At 36.3% G+C, this 22945-nt stretch overlaps 1 protein-coding gene across 1 annotated transcript in view; it reads right to left on the bottom strand.

Moving 5' to 3' along the window:
* Positions 1–22945, bottom strand: part of CTTNBP2 (cortactin binding protein 2) — a 91330-nt gene that overhangs the window by 37118 nt on the left and 31267 nt on the right. The window contains exons 3-5 of the mRNA XM_086610296.1: positions 15184–15408; positions 10481–12143; positions 3668–3871 (exon numbers count right to left, since the gene is read on the bottom strand). Coding sequence (XP_086466422.1) covers positions 3668–3871; positions 10481–12143; positions 15184–15408 — 2092 coding nt within the window. The remainder of the gene's footprint in view (positions 1–3667; positions 3872–10480; positions 12144–15183; positions 15409–22945) is intronic.

Below are 22945 nucleotides of genomic sequence, written 5' to 3'. Positions count from 1 at the left end.
AGTTTATGAAGGATGCTGAAAAAAATTTCTTCTAGCAGTTTCAAGTATTTGGCTAGAACACTTTGATTTCTTCATAAAGCATATGTTAGCCATGCAAAAGCCATGAAGAACGCACAGAACAAGACCACCTTCCAAGAAAGGTGTGGTTAACTCACTATGATTGATTGGCAGATCATTCAGGTGGTATTGTCTACGTGCAAGTACTGTTTCTGGTGAAGATCACTGAAAAGACCTGTTTATTCCCAGGGATAGGTACAAGCATGAGGAAATACAGCTACTTTCATAAGGAATACCATGTGAGCTAGTAAGCTCTACATGACCTGTTCTGGTGGCATATCAAGTAAAAGAGTCATAATCTCCAAGAAGCCTGGGTCCTCTGGATGGACTTTTGATTGAAGGGTAATTTGTGTCAGTTCAGGCTCATTAACTCCAGTTCACCGTTGTCTGCCACAGAAGTAGCAGTGGAGAGGACTGGGCAGAAGGGCAGGCACAAGACAGATATCAATGTTGTCACTTATTTAAAGGTTTTGGTCAAAGCAAAAGCAAAACATGGAAGCGTATTAGCACAAACACCTGGAGACTTCACTGCTCTCCACCACAGCTGGGTAGTTAGTTCTTCCAGAGTGCTGGCAAACACCATGCAGATACATCCAGTGGCTTGGCAGAGCTGACTCCATGTAGCTGTATGTCTCTGCACCTCACTCCTTTCTACTTCCCACATCATTCCAGTTTTTCCTATCAATCAGGGTGCCACAGCCTCCAAATACTCAGGATAGAAGAGAATTGATTATACCATAAACGCATATGATTAGCACATAGCTGAAAAGGATATCATTATTATTCTCTTCACATGTCTCTGTTTGAGGAACTCTTATCATTTTATTCTCTCTTTCTCAATCACTTCATGTGCAGAGAATAGTCAGGATTGGCAACACAATACAGATATGCAGATAGATTAGCTAAGTGAACTACTGTACGTGTTATCAAGTGCATAACAGGCTGAAGAGGCTCCTGCTTCGTTAATGGATCAAACCAAGATGGCCTGAAAAAACAATCAGTTCAGCTATCCCAATCTAGTGGTTAAATCATAAAACTAACAGTTTCCTCACGTCCATTCAAACACAAAGAAAGTATTTAGTGTATATTTTTAGGGTCAAGTTCTCTCTCTCACACCTACAGAACTGGGGACAGCATGTGAAGGAAACAAAGCAGCTGCTATGATCTTCAAGTGCTGGAAAAACCCTCAGCTGCAGCTCTCAAAAGGCAACTGTTTACGAACAGGAAGAGTAGATGTTTTGCAAATACGACAGATTAGGAAAGAATATTTGAGTGCTGTCTTTTCTTGTGTAACTCAATTTTCTCTACAGACTGGACTGAGAGGACATAACAGCTGCTGCCATCATGCTGGTTACAATGTGCTCTACCATTCTCTAGTTATCTACACGTCTCAAATACTGTATTTCTCCACCGAAAACGTGTGGGTATCATTCACTTTTCACTCTTCCCAGACTCTCTGCAACACGAGGTTTGTTTCTGAAGGGAGGTACTCACTATGCTGGCTTTTAACAAGTCTAGAGCTACTCTTTTCTTCTGGTAACTATTTCCCAGGAGAAACTGGAAGATCTGGTTAGTTGACTTAGAAGAAACAAGCGGTCCTGAAAATCTGCAAATCTATTTAGTCACTAACTCCAGGTTGAAAGTATTCTCAATAAATTAACTCATGGCACGATCACCCACCAGGTTAAGCTTATGTGTTAAGTATTACGGTTGGACTTCATGATCTGAAGAGTCTTTTCCAACCTAAATGATCCTATGATTCTGTGACTCAAAGGAGGAGAAAAACGCTCAGCCAGAAGACAGTAACTTACCACTGACAATCCTACACAACACCATGAAAAAAATCACATCAGTGTTATTTCTTTCCATCTGGTTAGTTAAAAAAAGGCTATTAAAGAGGACTTCTTAAAATAAGAGATTTATTCCGATACTTCCTTTCTTAAGCCTATATATTTTTACATAAATTTCTTTCTAAAAGTCTCCATTTTGAAGAGCTGCATCTATCCATACACTTGGGAACAAACTGCAAGTAATAAAGAAAGGTCTATGTATTAAAGTTAGGCATTATAACCTTTCTCCAAATATATTATAAATCTACTACCCTCAATTTTCATGGAATGTATTAAGGAGACATCAATATTGCTGCTGTGTGATTCTGTCATTCAGAATTCATACAGTCCATTTAGTCACTGAAAATGCAATGATTTGTACAATGAAGTGTTTTTCACATCCTGTCAACTATAAATAGAAGAGCAACACTAAAACCTTTGTAAAATATTCTTTATTTTAAAAAGCAAAAGATACGAAACAATTACAGGATGCATATGCATGTGTTTGTTTTTATTATTGTGTTTTCATACTTCTGTCAAGTGCGTTTCTTCTTTCAAATTTTGACTATAAAACAAGAAACCAAATTGCCTTTGCTGTCAGTAAGAGCTCCTCAGTAATTGTAACCGAAAATCAGTGCATTTGCTTGGAAACATATTAGGAATACAATAAGAGTAAAGAATTGGGTCAATTATGGTCTCTCATAAACACCAGCAATGACAAATGGATGTAAACCTAGAAGAACCCACAGAATATCCATTCCGTGATGGAGGGTAAAAAATCCACACAATATAATAAACTTGGACTCTTAATCCTGAAGATAAAAAGTTGCAAGAAAAAAAATGTACCGAAAGAAGAAAATAAAATAAATGAATTTTCCAATATTTTAAGGGTCTTGGCAACAGCAAAGAATCTGTCAGATGAAAATTCCCAGATGTTCCTACAAAGTAAACCATAGCACCTAGCAAGCAAAGACAAAATATACCATTCCGAACAAAGGGAAAATTCCTCCTATCCCTATGCCTGGTCGCAAAATTAACCCTGAACATGTCAGAAAAATGTATGCTATCTGCCTAACTATGGATTTTGAATCCTAACTTTACTTTGACTTTTAAAGTACTTGAGAAAAATAATGGAATAGCCCCTCTAAATACTGTTTTGAGCACTGGATCGGTGTTTTCTGTCACTAACAAATACATGGTTAAATAAAACCACAAAGTACTTGAAAGTGATGGCTTTACAGGCATTATGTTCCACCTTCTACTGTGAAATAAAGTCTTGACTAAAAATTAATGGAATTTTTGTCTTTGGTAAGAATCTAGGAGATTTTTACATAGGTAAAAAAAACTACAGTAATGTGTAAGAGAATTTTAAAGAAAGCTGGTGTTTCAAGAGCCTTATGTTAACAGTCTGAAAAATTATCACTTGGAGTTTGTATCCATGAAATTCCTACTTGCTAATAACATATTTACCTAATTTCACAAATATATTCATAAAATATGAATACTGACTGTTGAAAGGTTCAGAGATGCGACCTTCCTGAGACTGAGGGTTGGGGTAGTGAGGAAAAAAAAAAAAAATGTTAACTATCTCAGTAGAGCCTAGAGAGCAAACAAACTAAGGCTATTTCATTTACTTCGAAAATAAAGACAGTTCATTTTATTTCCCAAGTAATACGCTACTCTGAAACCATCTTCCATCATTTTCACCACTGCTGTAGAAGACAGGAAATAAGCCTTCACTACTTCACATGAATGCCATAACAAAACTTAGCATCACTTACCTGTATGTCCATTCATAGCAGCAGAATACAAGGCAGAATAGCCATCTTCGCAAGAGTAATTAATGTCCAGTCCTTCTTCGTTAAGCAGCATTGATAATAAAGTGACATTTCCCTGGGCAGCAGCTTGGTGAAGAAGGGTGGGCCTGCCACCCAGGGGCACAGGACCACCACTTGTTAACAAAGGGGTTAGGGAGGAAGACCAGCCTGTGAGTTAAAGCAACAGAAGTTAGATGGAAGACACATAAATAAAGCTCTGCATTTTCTGTGTTCTTTTAAAAATTGAAAAGGATCTTCAAAATGAGAGGATTTGTTAGTTTAGCACAAGTTTTGTGATGATGCCTTGTCTATACATCAGAAGGTATTCTGAAGAATAAAAACTGCATACAAGGGTGACAGTTGTTAATGCAAATGAACAGGATTTCATTACAAATTGTGAAACTTTTTGTGAGCTGTAGTAACAGCTGGATGTTTCAAAAAATTTTAGATTATTAAAATTCAGAAACTACTGGAAGTTTTATACAAATTTAATGTAATTGCTGATACACTGGAAAGGTTTTTAAAGCATACAAAGAAAAGTTTCCAAACCAAAATACTTATTTTCATACAAAATTTAATCGTCCTTTACAGTCTCAGTGCAAACTTCAGTATTTATACCTCACTTGCAGTTATACAGATAAATTGCACAGAGAGCCCTTAATAACTTTAAGCACTTTTCAATAAGTTTGCAAAAAAATGAAGAAATCACTTACACAAATAATAAAGAAATATATTTATTATTGAACTGCACCTTAAAGTATTGTTCCTTTTACTCAGCAATACTTAAACAATATATTCTAAAATGCTCGAGTGTGAATGAATAAGAGGTTATATAAAATTTATGAGTGAAAGCTTTCAAGTCACTCTGTTAAAAAATAATATTCAATTCGAAGCTTTGAAAGCTTAGGAGTTATCCTGGTTAAATGTTCTGTTCATTACTTATTAGCTTTAGTAGGGAGTTTGTTAAGAATATGAAGTTTGCTGCATAAGGCAAAGAAAATTTTGTGCATTCTTCCTTGATCAAGGACTGCAAAAGAAAATAAGAAAAAGATTTTTTTTTTCTTATTTTCACTATTACCTTTAGAAAATCCACATTTTATTTTTCTCTTGAATAAATAACTTTGTATTCTGTGGCCGCACATAAAATATTATACGAGCCTGAAATCTGATGACACAAAGCAACTTTATGCAGCTTTTACTATGGCTCTGCAACACTCAAGACTGAAGAGGAGCTGCAGAGCACCACCTCTAGCTACATCAAGCTGATGAAGTGCTATCCAACCTCTGATACCTAGAACTAGTAAAAGCGTGTGTAGTAGCTCCACCATGCTGGGATGATCTGCTCCATGTCTTGGAAAAACAAAATTAGACATGGAAGTTCCCAATAGAATTCTATAGAAGCAATAGATTTGGGAACCTTGCAACATCTGGGCAAATTTTAATCAAGGTCCAGACTTACAAAACAAGAATCCATCATCTGAGCAGCCCCAATGAAGAACACATAGTTTGATACCAGTTCAAAACAACAGAAAAATAAATGCTTGGAGTATTTTCATATTTGTTTCTAAATTAAGCTAGATTTGTCATTTCAAATTAAGTTTACTGGTTTAGTATGTAAAGGAAAAGTATTTGCAGTATTTTCACAATGTTAGCTTATTATCCAACTTATTTATTTGATATTGACTGTAAGAAGTCGTCATTACAGCTATGAAGTGACCTTATAAATCCAACTTTAATTTGACAATAAACTGCAAAGTCCATCCATCTTCATATAATTTTAATTCTGAAGCCAGATTCTGACTATTATTTGTTTCTCCAATATTTTTAACCAGGGGATTCTGAGGGTTTTCTGAAGTTTATTTAAAAAAAAAAAAGCAATATACAAAGTAAACTGCATCCTTTAAGTGATTTATTTCTACTTTCAATATTTAAGAACAGTTAACTCTTACTCTGAAGAATAACTTCTGTTCTTCCTTTACATTATAAAACTGGTTTTATTTTTCCAGCCTTTTGTTATTCTTTGAAACTAACTGTGCTGCAGCTGTTGCTATATATATTCTTCTTTTTAAAGTGGTACTCCTGTAGTTTTTACTGTCTTGCCATAGTAATTAACTGATAGCGGACATTGCTTGGATGGCGTTCCAGATGCTAACATTCATTGTTCAAGTTATACTGGAATCATTTGAGGGAATTTGGGAAGCCTGACACTAAGCTTTAAACATGAAGCTCACTTTGTCAAGCAGTTTTGTAACGTGAATAGTACTTCTCAGTTCCCTTCCTTATTGAAAATAATGCAAGTTTTTCATTGTGAGTTTACTTTTTTTTAAAGCATCATTAACAGAAATGCGAAAATAGAAGGATTTTTTGTGTGTGTCATATGTAGTATCTTAACTTCCATTTTAACTCCTTGAAATGAAAAATATGTTCTTGCAATTCAGTGATGAAATTCAGTACACTAGGTTATCATTAGATGAAAACCTTCTACTGAAAAAGATACAAAAAACAGATAATAACATAAATATAAGTTTAGCTTCTATTATCAATGTAAAGCAATATAATAAAGCTGAATTCATCCAACAAAATACACCAACATTAGAAAATACCAATAAACAAGGTACACTGTTACAGATGTAAAAAGTCAGGAAATGTGAAGCACCTGTGAAAGCTTGTAGGGCATGCAATGATGAAGGGCAGAAGGACAGACAAAAACAGCTTCTGGCATCAGCTTCAGAATGTGAGATGGTTAATTTCAGAGCCCAGATCAGTCTCTCACCCCCCTACTTTAATCTTTGAAGCCAATTGTATAGAGAGAATAAATCAATCATTCTAGAAATAAGCATAATAAAGACCATACTTTATTGAAGAGTGACATAAAAAGCGCAAAACCAAGAAGAAAGTGAAAGCAGAAATCTCAGGGGTATGAAAATCCAACTGCCTACTTTTGTTTCCATTTTGAAGTCTTACAGCCATTGAAATGTAGAAATCCAAACAGAGCAGAAGCATTTTGGCACCAGTTCAAAGGCTGCTGAAGTTAATGAAAACACTGTCGCAGATTTTGGATCAGGCCATAAATGTTCATTGTAATTTCTCTATGTGCAGCCTGTTCAACATTAATGGCAAAAGCTGGTGTCATTTCCTACCAGGGATGAAAAGAGCAACATACAGTACAATGTTCCATCTCTAAAAGAAGCTGTGGCCACATTAATTTAGCAGAAAGTGTAACTGAAGCAACTGGTGCTCTGCTTTTAAGTTTGCTCTTAATAGTCGCTCTTTCTAGAACCAAGACACTCCCTTACTGAAAATCAGGCTGTTGATATGTTCTTAAAGCAATCTGAGCTAACCAGAAAACTGTTTTAAAATTAATAGAACACCTCAGTGATTAGGCTATTATCAATTCTTCTAACTCCACAGTAAAAAGAAAGAAGCACTAATTTATTCACAAATAAGAAAATATAAAAATGGAAGATACTTTCAATGTCTTTTTTAATATGTTGAATTTGTTTTGCACTGTTGTTTAAAAATATTAACAAATTCTGATTGAAGCTCAATACTTACTATACAATGAAATATGAATAAGATTTCACCATGCTCTGATTTAACTGAAAGTAATACTGAAATTCTAAACATTTTCTGAAAAAAAGTAAATAAACTAGAATAAATCAACCACAACATTAATAAAACTAACTGAATCTGTGCCTAGAGGGCATGAAGATGCAGATATGGAAAGAAGGTTTCAGCAGCATTTGTAGGTTGTTAGATGTTGTTCACCTCAAGAAAATTCATACTTAAAAGAGAAATTGAAAAAAAGAAAGTGAATAAGTGGCATGAATTCAGGCATTATTGACCACATCATATTGATGAAAACAGTGCAGTTAGATTTGGTTTATCTTTTCTAAGAAAAAGTCTATTTCCATATATATTTATAAAATCTATTTTTTTTTCTTTTTCAGCATAAAATTTTGCAGGAAATGTCTTTCCATACTTGCATAACATCTGTTGCTCAAAGTTTTAGTTCTGCAGTTTGCCAGAACACTTGGCCAAAATAGACTAGGTTCCCTTAAAAAACATAAATAAAAGGGGACTGGAGAATAAGTGCAATAAAATATAAGCATTAGTTTGGGTAAAAGACAAAGGAGGCCCTGAACATTTACCTGAATATTGCAGATAAAATTATTAAAGTTCTTTGAGCCTATTTGCAGTCAGTAAGGGAGTGATATTAAGATAAGATCTCTATATTAATAAAATAAAACAGAAGATCACTAACTAAAGTTTAAGCAATCTTTCTTTGCAGACTTCAGATTATGGGATAAGTTTCCTATCTGCAACTGCAAAAATTCATAAATAGCAGTGCCACTTACAAAATACTAACAGCGTCAAATGTTCAGAGTAAGGACTATAAGGGGATTAAATAAATCCAAACATTTCCATCTCCTCCAAAAACTAGAGGATTGTAAATGAAGATAGGAAAGGTGAACACATAAACCCGTACAATTTAAAAAAACTTTCAGTTTCTGACAAAAATCCTATCTTTGAGAATTTCCACTAAGAACTGTCACAAATGTCACAAGAAACACAAATTGACTATTTGGTGGAGGAGTCCTATTTAAAAGGCTGATTGTTCTTCTAAGAAAAAAGTTTATACTTAAAGCACAAACTAAAACAATAACAATACATGGAGTTATGAAGTCAAGTGCTGGTAATTTCATTTTTAAGACAGAAGATTTTTTTTTTTAAGAATAATCAAAACCTGTCTTAAATCACTACCAAACATCATCTAGTTAATATAAGACAAACTGAAATATAGTCTAATTCATACTGATAGGATTTGTGCAAGACAGCCTCTTGCCTACAGAAACTATTCACTTTGAAGCTGATTTTACCAATAATTCGTTGTATGTTAATAAAATCTTCAAATTTTTTTAGATGAAATTTTAATTCTGTTATGGAGTCTAATAGCACCTGAAGGCAAACGAGGTTTGGTGAATATCTGGAATACTGGGAGACTAATGATCATAGACTCTTAGAATGGTTAGGGTTGGAAGGGACCTCAAAGATCATCTAGTTCCAACCCCCCCCCGCCATGGGCAGGGACACCTTCCACTACATCAGGTGCTCAAAACCTCATCCAACCTAGACTTGAACACTTCCAGGGATGGGGCAGTGATCTATCTGACATGGTAGACTCAGCTACAAGTAAGAATTTAAGATGAAAATTCAGGACATCCATACGAAAAACAGCAAACTGAGAGGTAGCCATCAAATTCCACAGTTGTTAACTCTGAGTAGTAGTAGACAAATGGAAGATAAGATTTCTGAGCTCATATTTTCATGGTACAGTTGAGAAAGGAGACAAGATTCTGACTGTGTGGTGCCACAGCTAAATGTTAAAAGCATGATGAAGTTACTCCAGAATCACGCAGAAAATCTTCAATGAAGTGGAATGGGAATAAAAATTCCTTAATAATGTGAAACCTGGAATCTCCTATATAAACAGATACAAGTCTGCCACACATTGCTTTTGGAGAAGTTTCTCCAAGAGTTGTGAGTGAGTTCAACTGCCTGACTTCATAACTCCATGTATTGTTATTGTTTTAGTTTGTGCTTTAAGTATAAACAGTGGTGCAGCTACCAAAAGAAACTGGTTGGTTGTGTGATGGAAGCAGACCAGCCGTGTGGGGGTTTTATACCCTATAGATGATGTTACAGGGATTAAAGTTATGAGGGACTGAAGTACCATAACTGAACTGAGAATAAATGTTGAAAGTTTGAGACCATTCAAACATTCTTCAATGCTGATGAATGTCTAAAGTGTTCCACAATTGTGTGTCTGTCTTCTTCACTGCAGTGCAAGTCAGGCTGAAGAGGAGCTTCTACCTAATGTTCTAGTGCTATTGATCCCAGCAAGGAAATATGTTGACAAAACAGATTTATAGGAGATCTACAGTTAACTGAAAGGTAGATCAGGGCCACCTTTGTTCATTTAACTGCCATCAAGAAGATACCCTGAAGTTGGCAGCACATTAGGCACACAAATAAGTCCTTGCACAATGCAAAATAAATAGCAGATACACTCGCTGACTTCAGACTTAGACTGTCAACGTAACATTTAGATTTTAGCTCTCCAACAGCAAACCTTTGCTGACATCTGTTGAAGTAAGCCTGTGAGATGCCACACACAAGTATTAGCAAAGCCTACAACTAAAACCAGAAGAACTACATAAAAATGGAAATAATAATGAAACATATTCTATAGGTATGATGGGATATATTTGAAACTGCACTGTTATCCAGGCAATTATATACTTTAGTGTACAATCATCTAATGCCATAGGAGAATTCAGTAGCCTCAGCTATGGCCTATCTTCTAAAAGATTCACAAAGCACTGAAGTGTATATTCCATGGAAGATCACCAGCAGAGTTAATTTTCAAAGTATTATTTCAGGTTGAGAAAGCATTCTGAAGTCAAAAAACCCAGCAGTTTCTTTAATAAATCATAATCTGCAGGCCATTTACTTTAAACATTAGTCCTGTACCTTAAAAAAAAGCCTTCAATTTGGAGACCTCCTTGAAGAAGTAAACTAATTTATGACATTACTAAATCAGCAAAAGAATTCCCATACCCCTGGAATCTGGAAAAAGTACAAATGAAAATTTCAGCTTTTAGAAAGCAAAAAAGAGAAAGGTATAAGAAGATAAATAAAGCAAAAGAGAGATGTATAGGAAAACCAAAACATTATTTTAGAGGGAGACAGTTTGTAGCATATCAATCCCTTTACCTGATGCTGTTACCAGGAGGCTGTCTGAATCACATGGTCTACAGGATGAAGCACTAACAGGGTTTATGGAGGAGCTACAGGCAATGGTGGTGGGAATGACAAAGGAATTTTCTGAACATGCAGGTTGGTTCAGTCCAGGGAAGTGGGAAGGCCAGGCACCCACCTGAGATGAGGCTATGGCTGGTATGGCACAGCCTGCAGGTGCCACAGATAAATCTATAGCAGGTTTTGGTGGCAGCTGAGGTGAGGACTTAGAAATAATTTCCTCATTTATTACCCTGATTCCTTGTGGTGAACTTGAAAGAGGTGAGGTCACTGTTTTGCTGTCAGTTTTTGCACTTGTGTTTGGGGATCGACTACTATCCATTAAAACTTTAAGCTGTGGGTGTGGTGGAGAAGGAGTTTGAGAAAGCCCTGGTTTTTTAGGAGGAATAGGTGGAGGATTTCCTCTGTCAATTCTCGATACGCTGGGAGTCTTTAAACTCATTTTACCGACTGGGGGGTAAGTGCCAACTTCCACTGACTGTGACGCCACCGGCCGCGACGGAGCGCTGCTCTGAGGGCCTGTAAATCTGGAAAGGACTTGGGTAACGGTATTCCGAGCTACCTGTTTGGCAACTAGGTTGTCACGACTAGTAGGGGACACGTCCCTTGAGGGAGGGCTTGGGGTTGTGTTTCCATTTTGGTCTTGATCATTCGCATTTGCTTGAAATCTGAATCTGGCTGCTTGGATTCGTGGATTTAGGCCTGGATGCCCGGTAGTGTTGGCAGATGGTGAATGCAAACTGTGCATAGAGGAGGTTAGTGAGGAATTCTGAGCTGCGGCAGTCGGTGCTGCAGGGGTGCAAAGGGAAGTACTATTTGAAAAAGGGGAAGTGCTACTTGGTAGATCAGGTGATGAGCCTGTACTCGGTCCGTTTTCCTCAATTCTGTTTTGATTCTGCGCAAGAACAGGAGTTGCGGGAGGGACAAGCTCACCAGATGAGGATTGCCTATCAATGACAGGCTTCACAAACGCTGCATTGGTGCACACATTCATTTTTGTATTGCCAGACCCTAGGGGGTTCACTGTAGAAGGCTTTACAGATACAGTTAAAGGCAACTTCTTAACATTTTCTGTGCTACTGTCCATCACTACAGTATCTGTTTGGCACGCAACAGTTCTTGAACTTGGCGCTTCTGTTTCAACAGAAACAGAAACAAAACTCCTATCTTTATTTTTATCTTTATTTTTAAGAGAAAGATTAGCTTTACTTTCATTCTCCTTTTTTAGTTGCTCAATCATTTTGATCATGTTATCTCTCTCTTCTCTGAGGTCACTGGTGTGTGCTTCCTCTCTATGAAGTTTGGCACGTAACTGCTCTCTCTCTGTGTCAAACTCAGACAGCTGCTTTTCCATTTGAGCTTCCATTTGTGTACTCCTTTGTTTCTCAGCTGCAAGAGATTCCTCCAATTCAGCAGCCTTTTTCTTTTCCTCTTCAAATTTTGACATCACTTCTTCCAGTTTCTGGGCTTCCTCTACAATTCGGCCAGACAACTGCTTACACTCTTTCACTAGCATCAATACTACATGCTTGTTCTTTCCACGTTCTTCTTCGAGACGAGCAGATAGCTTTTTGTGCTCCAGCTCAAGATTCTGTAACTGGGATTTTTCAATTTCCAACTGTAAGAAAGCACAGAGAAAAGTTCTCTTTAACAAGACGGAGACTTTCAACATAAATTAGTATTAACCTGACATTGATATTGTAACTTTTGAGAGTATGCCTAAAAGGAACCTATCTGCCCTAGGAAAGTGATTTGTGATATCTAACCCAACTGCCTATAGCATTATGCAAGCAAAACGACAGACATCTCTGAAGGGCAATTCAGAAACCAGGTAAGACCATCTACTTTCCTCCATTGACAACACAGAGACTCCCCAAAGTGATTAAATGCTTGTGACTGCTGAGTGACAAGCTACCTTTTCTTCAGAAATTAGACATAAGACATCACAGAAAGTCCTCTTCTCAGTAAAGGAACCAGACAAAAGCAAGAGATGAGCTTTCCAAAAGAATTTTGTGCCCAGAAATGAAAGGTTTAGGTTTTAGGACTTCCTCAGACTGAAGGAGACTAGAGTTGAAATGCACAGTCCATCATGCCCACTTTTTGGCAGAGGCACAAATATCTTCCCGTACTTACCAACAGCAGAAGGTCTCACTGACATCAGTGATGTATAAACTATGTTATAAGCTGGAATCAAAAAACTACCTACTACATGCAGATAACAGATAAGAATAATTTTTTCTCTCATTCATATAGTCATCTCTAATTCATCTTGCCTGCTGATTATGCTTTTATTCAAAGACTCTGTTCTAGAAAAGTATTGGAAAAATATATATTAATTCACCATTCCACAAAATACCTACTATTAGTAATGCAACCCAGATTGCTTCCTATTTCCCCAAGCAAACTTTTGCACAAGTCAAACAACAAAAAAAAGAAAAAAAATGCTTCTTTCTTCCTACTCTTCCATCACATACTGGTGCAGTAGCTTCCTATATGGCTTATCCGAATGACTGATTAAAAAAAGCAAACAAAAAAATCCCCGAGAAACCGCTGAGAATTCCTTCTCCTGTACTCTTTTTGTTGGTTTAGCCTCGTCAGTTCTGCTTCACAGTTACACACAGATCGATACAGAAATAATAATTCAGAACTGTACTGCTAAAGTACATTTTCTAAGTGGGCAATTATGAATGGTTTGTGAATGAATGGAAACGGTTGAGAGATACGTCATCTGTTGCCACAAACCCAAGGGGTTTAAGAGGGTGCCCTGTCCAAATAGCGTTTGTAGTTGGCTTAAAAGAGGAAAGTGTAAGCTCTGCAGAGCTATGCACACAGTTGTTCAACACCATCCGGTTTGTTTTCAAATTCTGTGTTATTTAAATTTCCTATTTGTCGCAAGGAGTAAAGACGGTAGAGTCATAATGGCACACTTTCAAAGCAACACGTTTTTTTCAAGCATAGTGCTTTAAAGTTTAGCTTGAAAGTCACAGACTTTGAAATTGAGTGTACTAGAGGTTTAGATACTTCTCAAGGTAAGAATCAAACTGCAAAATAAATTAAGATTGAACTACTCAAGATTTAATGAAAAAACTCTCATATATTCTTCTAGGAAACAAAAGACAAGAGCATCCCTTTCTGTTTGTGCAGATTTGTAGATATAGACTTTGGTGATAAACTTGGGTCAAAAAACAGAGAAAAATGGAATTTAAATACCAATACCCTGACTTTGAGACATATTCTCAGTACGTAAGCCCACCTTACATGCATGTATCTGTCCATATACTAAAACCTAGAGACAGATGAAGATTTTAGGTACAACGAGAGACTTGTGGCCATGCACTGAAACAAGAAATTAATCCAATTCTCCAGGCAGATGTGTGAGGGTCTCTCCAAATATAATTCTTCAGTCAGAATAAGCAAGCTTACTCGCTCTTTTCTTTGCTGAGATTATCTCTTCCCAAAATCTCAAGTTACTTAAAAAGCATATGAAAAAGAAAATTTACATTTAAGAGTCCTCAAAAAGAAGTGCTAGGTCAGTGTAAGTAACAGTTCACTACATAGGCCATTACACTGTTTTAAGACTTACATATCATACATACAGTCTAGTATTATACTTTTTTTTTAATGTAGCATCTGTTTTTCTGAAGTCTTAACAGTGCACAGATGCTTAAACTAAACTAAACAACAGGTCTAAGAAAACAAGAAAAGGTTTGCTGGCTTAATTTAAGCATGTATTTCCAGCATACTTCCAGTACTTTTGTGTGCATACTATTTCCCAAAGAGCAGTTACTACCAAAATCAATCTTATGCTAATTGTCTTAGCATTGTCTGGTGGGTTTTTTCAAGCATCAATATAAAGCTGTCACCAAAAAGCTATTTCACAGCTGTTGAAGGCGTTCTATTCATCTTATACCCAGTGAGGATGATTCAACACCTAGCAAGCATTTATTTTCTAATTATTCAAAAATACCTGGTCTAGACTAGTCTAGTATACTACTGTTCTCTTCTTTCCTCTCAGAAACCCCTCCCCAACATATTCACATTTAGCTATGCTTTAGGAATGTATGGCTTGCATATGAGTGAAATATGTGCAACCAATCAACCAACCAACCAACCATTCACTTTCAAAATGACATTGTTTTATCTTCAATATGAGACTTTTTTTGCAACATACTTATTCCAAAATAATTTTCTCTTTACAGCAAATATTCTAAATATGCAAAAGAGTATTTTTGAGAGTTAGAATTTATTTTTATTGATTTATGAAAGAGTCTCCTAATATAAAAAGCAAATATTTTTTTTTATGCAATTTAGCTTAGAACAAAAATAACAGTAGCTCCTCTAGGCTTCAATGGTGTTGGTTTAAAAATATATTGTGATGATGCTTTCTCAGCTCATGCTGAGCTATCCACTTATATTGTGCATCAACTTGTAATGGTTATATTTCATTTATTCCGTAAGTAGAGCTAAATTCATGGAATGAATGAGGTGTACACACAAAATATCATCAGAAAATGAGCACCTCACTGTATATGACAATTAAGTGATAACATTTTAACACTCATAATGATAACCAAGTTAGACAAAGATGCAAATTAAAAACATAGCGTGAAAGAATAAATCATGAGATGGAAAAGAAAAAAAAGTTGGTAGCAGGATACCTTCTTTTGTCTGTTTTCAGCAGCAACCAACTGAGCTGACATTCTTTCTTGCATTTTCCTGCAGTGAGCCATAACAGCTTCTAAAATAGACAGAGGGTTCATGCATATTGGCTTCTTTTCTTTATCACCAGCACCTGCCTCAAAGTCTCTCTGAAGAGCCAGAAATGGGTCACTCAAATTAAATCTTCCATATCGCTCCTGGATAAAAACCTCTCTGCGCCGGGCCTAACAAAAAACCGAAACAAACAGACAAAAAAATAAACCTAAATGCACTTTTTGGAGTACATCCACACATAGAAGAGACCTAAACCACAGGGAAATTTATGTTACTTATTAATGTTTTTTAAATATTTTCTTTAGGTATTCATTTACAATCTCTGAAAGAAATAGTCAGATATGTTGCATACGGATTTCACTATAGTCAATACAATTCACTACATTAAAAAAACCTTACCCTTCTCAATTCAATACAGAAATTTCAATTCAGAGCAGTTTCAGAAATATCACAAAAATAACATCCTGTAAATTGGCTGACAAACAGAGAGAAAAGGGAAGAAAAACATTCTAAAAGAAAGTTTTCTATTTCTGTGTATTAATATAATGCTAGTAAAAGAAATGAAAACATGCTTTGTGTGTTTACTGCAGTACCAAAATAAGTAATTTTCAAATAAAAAAACCTGTTGGAATGTTAACATATAAAGAGATTTTCAGAAGTAATAGCAGACAAGCAGAAAGCAAAAATACCATCAAGGCTTTCTGAAATTAAGATACTTTCCATATTTTTGTTCAGGAAGAACTTCATGATCACATGTTTTTCCATATCATTATTTTAAAACATAATTGCATTTCCAAACTACAGTACAACGCTTTATTGTCACAACAAAAAATATTACAGAATAAAGATTCGAGGTAGTTTTGCTTGATGAATTTTTGGTTCTTCAGCCCAACAATGAAAACAAGAACAATTTCAGAAAAGGCATTTTTATGCATTTAATATCTAGTACACAGAAAGGCCACAGATAAGTACTGACTTATAACAATCTTCATAGAAAATATTGTTCCAAAATCTCAGGCTTAAGACCCATCTAATTTTGAACAGGAAAGAAAATCAAACCAAATCAAATGATCAAACAAACAAACAAAAACCCACACCAAAAAAACCCCAACAAATCCCACCAGAAAGATCCAATGATTTCTGAAATTTTGTTGTGTTTTTGTGCTTGCACATATAACAGAAAGTAGAAGGACGCAAGCCAAACCATTACAGCACAAATTTTAGAAGAAAATGAAGGCTTGCTACCTTGAAAATTAAAACAGTCAGAGCAGTTCTTTAAAGAAGTATGTTTCAAAAAATCAGCAAAAAAACCATAGTGCAGAGAAGAAACATCAGAAAGAGGAATCTCTCCAAAAATAGACAAAACATTTATCTGTGATTTGGTTCAAATTCAGTTTTGAAGAATAAGCAAAAAAGAGGAAGAATAAGCCAATTCTGAGATACAAAAGAGGAGGAAAAGGCCTAATGGTTACCAAATAGGTTAGCAGATCATTTAGAAAGCTTGAAGTTAAAATTGTAACATATGAAAAGGTTATAAAAGCGACCATACATTTCAGAGCATGAGCAAACAAAGAACATAAGAACTATGTTAAGAAAACTCTCCAGAGACTAACTACAAATAACATACCTTAGTGAATGTCCAACTTTATTCTATATATTCTCTACAGAATTGAAATGTTGTGGGAAATTAAAAGGTAAAAGAGAATTTGACTGCAACAGAAATAAGTGTGTCTACATATTCTGATGCTTGAAATACTTTTAGTCTATTTTTCAATTTGATAGTATAAACAGAACTTGAAAATATTTACGAAAAAACAGGCCTTTGGGGCATGACTTCAGAAATGCTTACAGAGTTCTTTTAGATCTAAAGTCTAGCTAGGCTTAAAAAGTCAGGTAGTGATTGGTTGAAGCGATAAAAACAGGCCGACAGAACCTTTTTATTTTTTATAAATTGCCTTGCAAATAACGCCTAATTAGTCTAATATTTTAATCTCTTAATATTTAACTTGGATTACAAAACAAACAAAAACCAGCTAGTTCCAAAGGTAGTATTACAAAGCCAGCTGGGGAGGGGCAATACTTATAGCTCCTGGTTCCATATACTGAAGTTACAGGACAGTATATAGCTTAGGAATTAAATCTTCATGTAAAGGAAACAATCAAAACCAAAAACCTGACCTTAAACAGATTAAAACGCTAAGCAGTCAAACAAGATGACAAACCCAAGTAGGTTAAGAATTTATATGGAGATGGAGGCACAAACCATATATAAATTATTAGCAGTGTAAAAGCCACTTAGTTTATATAAAGAAAGTGAGCTATCAAAGTAAAGGAAGTAACACTGATGTAGCAGCTCAGCTGTAAATAATAAAAAAAGGACCACCAGAGTTTCCATCCTTAAATCCAGATACCAACAGCAAAAAGAGAAACCAAGTAGATTAACCAACCTCAGAGGTAAAGGCAAATGCTCATCATGCCTTTAAGGAAACACAGCTAGACAATCAGTGAAATAATGTGTATTTTCCATTTTTTTTGTATGACCCATGACTAGCTGTCTTCTTGGCACATCCTGTATGTATGCAAGGCAAACAGGTCATAATCACAGATGAAGCTAAAATGGCAAAATCAGAGGACTCAAAGATAGGGATGCATCAATGATGCTCTCCTCTTAAAAGACTTTCTTCCTCCTTTTTAACAGTTTTGGCATTGCTACTTTGGAATTGGAGCTGTTTAATTAAATGCTAAAAGTATCAGGCAGATAAAGAGGAAAAATTATCCTGTAAGTGGGTTAGAATAGCTCTTCAAGGCCACTGACTTCAGCTAGAAGGAAAAAATACAGTCATGAGTGGTGATCATTTGATTCTCAGACACACAGTTGAGCTTGACTGCACAGCAACTTGTCCGCTGCCTGCATACTCGGCAGACACCATAAGGATCCCAGAAAATAACGGGAGGTTCATGTGGATAACAATGACACAAGAACAGAAAAGTAGTTTTCAAGCACTGTGCAAGACGTTCATTACTACATGGTGATATATTATTCTCTGAAATGCTGTCTAACATGCATAGCAAGTAACAGCGCAAGCAAGGCAAAGGCTCAGTGTGCGTCTGACAAAACAGTAAAGAGACCACGTGTTCAGATCCATTAACTAAGGAAAAAATGAAATTAAATAGAAGGGATGAGCTCCATCTGAATGAAAATCAAAACAATCTGCTGGCGTTAAGAATTAAAGTGGCTACAAGAAAATCTGAAAGCTAAAGACTGGAAAAAAAAATAGTTCTCGAATAGGACATCATTTGGGACAACATGCCCCGTAGGGCTGAAGCCCAAACTGTACACCCCCAAGCACAGGATAAAACAGACCGGCGACTCTCAAACCATAACAGTTAAATCATATTGGGATGCTTTCAACTCAAAAGGCAGCTAAATGCAAAATATTAAACCAAATGTTCCCATGTTTCTAAAAGTAAAAGATAAAATGATGGGATGAGGATGCATGATTTCAGATGAAGATACCAGACTAAAAGATAAAGCAGAAGCTTGATAGAGAAGGGAAACAATGAGTAGTTCCCTAAAACTTAGGCACAAAGTGGCAGAAAGACAAGCTAGGCTGTACTGGTAGAGGAGTGATGTTATACGCGAGGGAAAAGTTACAATTCAAGTTAGATAAGTACAATTCCCATGCTTTGAAATTATTAGCCTAAACAGGAAAAGTCTCATGTAAGAACTACACTGTCTACCATTTGCCTGATTATATTGCAACCGCAACCATGACCTGCTGAGGAAAATTGGAAAAATTGTGGGAGGCAGGAAACACCACAGCGATGGGCCAACTGCAGTTCCTTCCACACAGCCTGGACAGATATCACATCAACATAGAAAAAAATGACTTTTTAGACAACATCAGCGATTGCTTCAGGAAACACACAAATCCTGGTTATTCAGGACCAAAAAGCCAAGGTTGACAGTGAAGAGCTGTGAAGGCTGAACGACAAAATGACAGATGAAATTCAATGCAGAGAATCATAAAGTGGTGTACATTGAGCAAACGGATATTCATTTTATATAGAAAACAAGATAAGCAAAACTCCATGTTACCAACGGGCAAGGTTTTAGTTATAACAGAAACTGTGTCAGGTTATGTGATAACACTCATCTGCATACCCACAGAGGAGCCCAGAGACACAATGGCAGAAGGAGGAGTACAAATAATACCTTGCCAGGATACTCCCAGGCCCATCAACCCATCCCAGGCCTGTCTCCACCAGCCCAGAGGAACACAGGTGCAATCAGTGGCAGGCAGACACCCAAACTAAGGACTCCAAAGGAATAAACACCTTGTCTGGGTTCTTCCCGTGGTGTCCCAGCAGAGCCTCGGCTCCACTGGTCACAGAAAAGGTGAATAAGAAATTACAGTTTACAAGAATTATGGAGCATCCAGTAACTCCTTGTATCCCAAGGATACTTGGCTAGGTGGTTCTTAGAACTGAAGTGGCCTGGCTGTTATGCTCTTAAACATAGCTCACGTGAAAACAAGTGACTAACAGAAAAGTGAGAATAGCAGCATTTTACTGAAGTCTCAACAGATAACGTAACATCCATCAACATGGATGTCTATATTGGATTTGTCTATATTCTCTATGGCTTCTATGAGAGAAGGATAACAATTGTGTTGGTCCTAAGACCCATCTCATGAAAGACACTACAGTAAACTCTGGCTATCTGTGCTCTGTACCCAAGAAGACTTTTTGATCAGAGCTGAATATCAATGTTCCAAATCAGCCTCAAACATATCAGCAGGGGTGAATGGAGCCACACGTAATCTCCATCATCTCCTTCTCCTAGTTCAACACGTGTCAACAGTCATCAGGCATTGATATAGCCTTTCATTCTACATGAGACTTAGTGCTCTGTTCAGTTGAAACTCAGCATTTTGGGGGTATTTCTGGAATTTAGTTGTCATGTCACAGAAAAATAAAAAGTAGTTTAAATAAAGATGCTTTGAAGAAAATAACACAATAAAAGCATATTGCAAAGAAAAACATTGAATGAAGAATGTCAAAACATTAACTGAGGGTGCCAAGACACTGAAAGAAGTGCACCAAAGCACCAGAAGCTTTCACAAGTATGGCTTTGCACCATTTGTACAGCAGGAACTGCAAATCAATAAATGAATACTCAGTACTAATAATATCTGTAAAAATATTTTTAATGTCTTTTCTGCTTCTCAAGGAAATATTCAGTTGCTTTTAGATCGGAAGAGGTAAGGGAGCTAAACACTGAAAGGAAAATGAAAAGGTTTCTTAACTTTAACATGAAAATTCTACTTAGATCACCAACTTTCCTGTTACCTTATTGCTAACTGGCTTTTATATTTAAAAACTTTTAAAAGCTGCTGAAATATATTCTTTTGGATATTTTATTATAACACAGTTGAGTGTGGGTTTTTTTAAGCCAGCAGAAGTTAATACAAAATCTTCTTATAAATCATTCTATTTTAATTTATTCTGAATCGTGCTAAACGTCTTCTACATACTTTACAATGTATTCTACTGACAATGCGAGTAGTGAGGGATATCAGAAGGTCATATTTAATGACTATCCATGGTTAAATTTAAGCAGATGAATATTAATACTAAACATTTAATATAATAAATCACCTCCTCATCAAAATGTAGTACATAAGCTTAGAAGAGCAAACATAAATAATGCACACCCACTGAAAGTGAAAGCATCGCAGCTCTTCCCATATATCAATACCTATTATAATCCCAACACTACAATTTATGTCAGATTTGTAAATTGCCAAAAATCTACCAAGTATTTTGGAAGAAAATGCAATCTGGATATTTTGCAATAAACTACAGAACTTCATGGATCACTGTCAAATCACAGGGTATTCATTTGAAGTTGGCTCTCCAGAAATTACACCAGTAGCATGAATGGGTAGAGAACTGCTGATTTTTTAACATACATATAGAACTACTAATAGAAATCTGCAGCGTTAGCCTTGAAAAATATAAATTTCTGGGCTGCTAGAGAAATTACTACACATAGAGATTTGCTTAAGCATTAAAAAAAAAAAAAACACAAAAAAAAAAAAGCCCACAAAAAAAGAAAGAATAGGAACAGAACTGAGAGTGGTCTGTAATGGACATTATCTCCACAGTCACTCTTTCTTTTCTGCTAGACACTTTTAAGCTGAAAAACTTAGTTTTCAGCTTAAAAGTGGCCTGACTTAGGCAAAGAATGTCTCTTCCACACTTGTCTGCCAGAAGGAGAGCTATGAAAAGAAAAGAGAGCAAAAGAGAGCCGCAAGTTTGAACACTATCAGCTTGACAACATCTAAACCACAACTGAATGTATATAAATCATGTTTTTCTCCAGAAAGAAGTGCCGTACTCTCCTATTTCTATTACTAGCATGCTATTGAGTGAAATTTGTGTATTTTCTGAGAAACTAAAATGTTTTCAGCGTAACACTTTGTACATCTGAAGGACACCTGTGGCATCTGGCTCTAAGGGATCTTAGATGTAGAAACATCTGTTTTGTGAATCCTGGAGACAGGCTTTTGGCTTAAGCAACGTGGTGGGACCTTTGGGCATGCCTAAGAACAGAGCTGCCTGTATGTGAATGAAACACATCGTAAAGACGTAGGTGCCTAGTGACTCCACCAGGCCCTGGTTCCACAAGGCAAAGTCTTCCATGGTAACAGCAGATTAAAGAACTGATGTCCTGCTTGTCAACCCTCCATGGCCATGCAGCACTCACTCACTGACACTAGGAAACCTCCCTGTGGGACAACTCTGATAACAGGGCAAAGGGAAGACACAAACAACAATCCCCCCCCCCGGCTTCTTTTCCTTGACACTTTTTCTGCTGGATCCTTTCCACAATCTTTACAGGGCAGCAGAAAAACTGATGGGTCAACACATGTAAGGGGGAAAGATGTTTCAGTGTGGTAACAAATTGGGGAAGAAAGGGAAAAAGAAGATAAATCAGAATACCTTAAGCTAGTATTGTTACCAAAGATTATCTTTCATGAAGCCAATGCTGGATATATATAATCTTTTTGTGTTTTTTTTTTTTTCTGCTGGTGGTGGTGGTGGGTTTTTTTCCCACATGGTTCCTCCAGCTGCTAAATAATACTTCTATTCCTTTTGCACTTCCCTAAAATTCATCAGATGGTAGAAACAGACATACTAAAATCAGAAATTTTTCTCTCTTGCATCATCTTTCAGCACCGAATTTCATGTCATAAGAGCTAGTAGCGATATCAAGATACTTGGTTTTTACGGCACTCATCTGAGAAATGTACAGTCTAATGTCATACAGGTAATTAATCCTTTAAAACAGTCATTGCATCATTTGGTGGCTGTGCTAAAACAGCATTAGCAGTGTCTCCTATATTCACTTCGAATGCACAGCAATATATACAGAAAATAACATTTGAAATGTTGATTTGTGAGTAATTAACAATGCATTTTCCAACAGAAACTTTTCAAAAACAGACAGAATATGCAGTCACTATAGGAGGCAATCATGACAGGTGCATTTTGAAAGGTGCTATACAAGTTTATAAATAGATCTATTTTTTTTGTACATACCCATTTGCACACTGATTAGCCTTTTAATGGAAGGACTGAGATTGAAAGTATTTAAAGGTATAAAAAGATGTCCATGGGAAACAATACTTTTTGAAGCCT

This window comes from Tauraco erythrolophus, chromosome 4 (assembly GCF_009769465.1).
Source record: "Tauraco erythrolophus isolate bTauEry1 chromosome 4, bTauEry1.pri, whole genome shotgun sequence".
Lineage (NCBI taxonomy): Eukaryota > Metazoa > Chordata > Aves > Musophagiformes > Musophagidae > Tauraco > Tauraco erythrolophus.
This window is presented reverse-complemented; position numbering and strand designations above follow the sequence as displayed.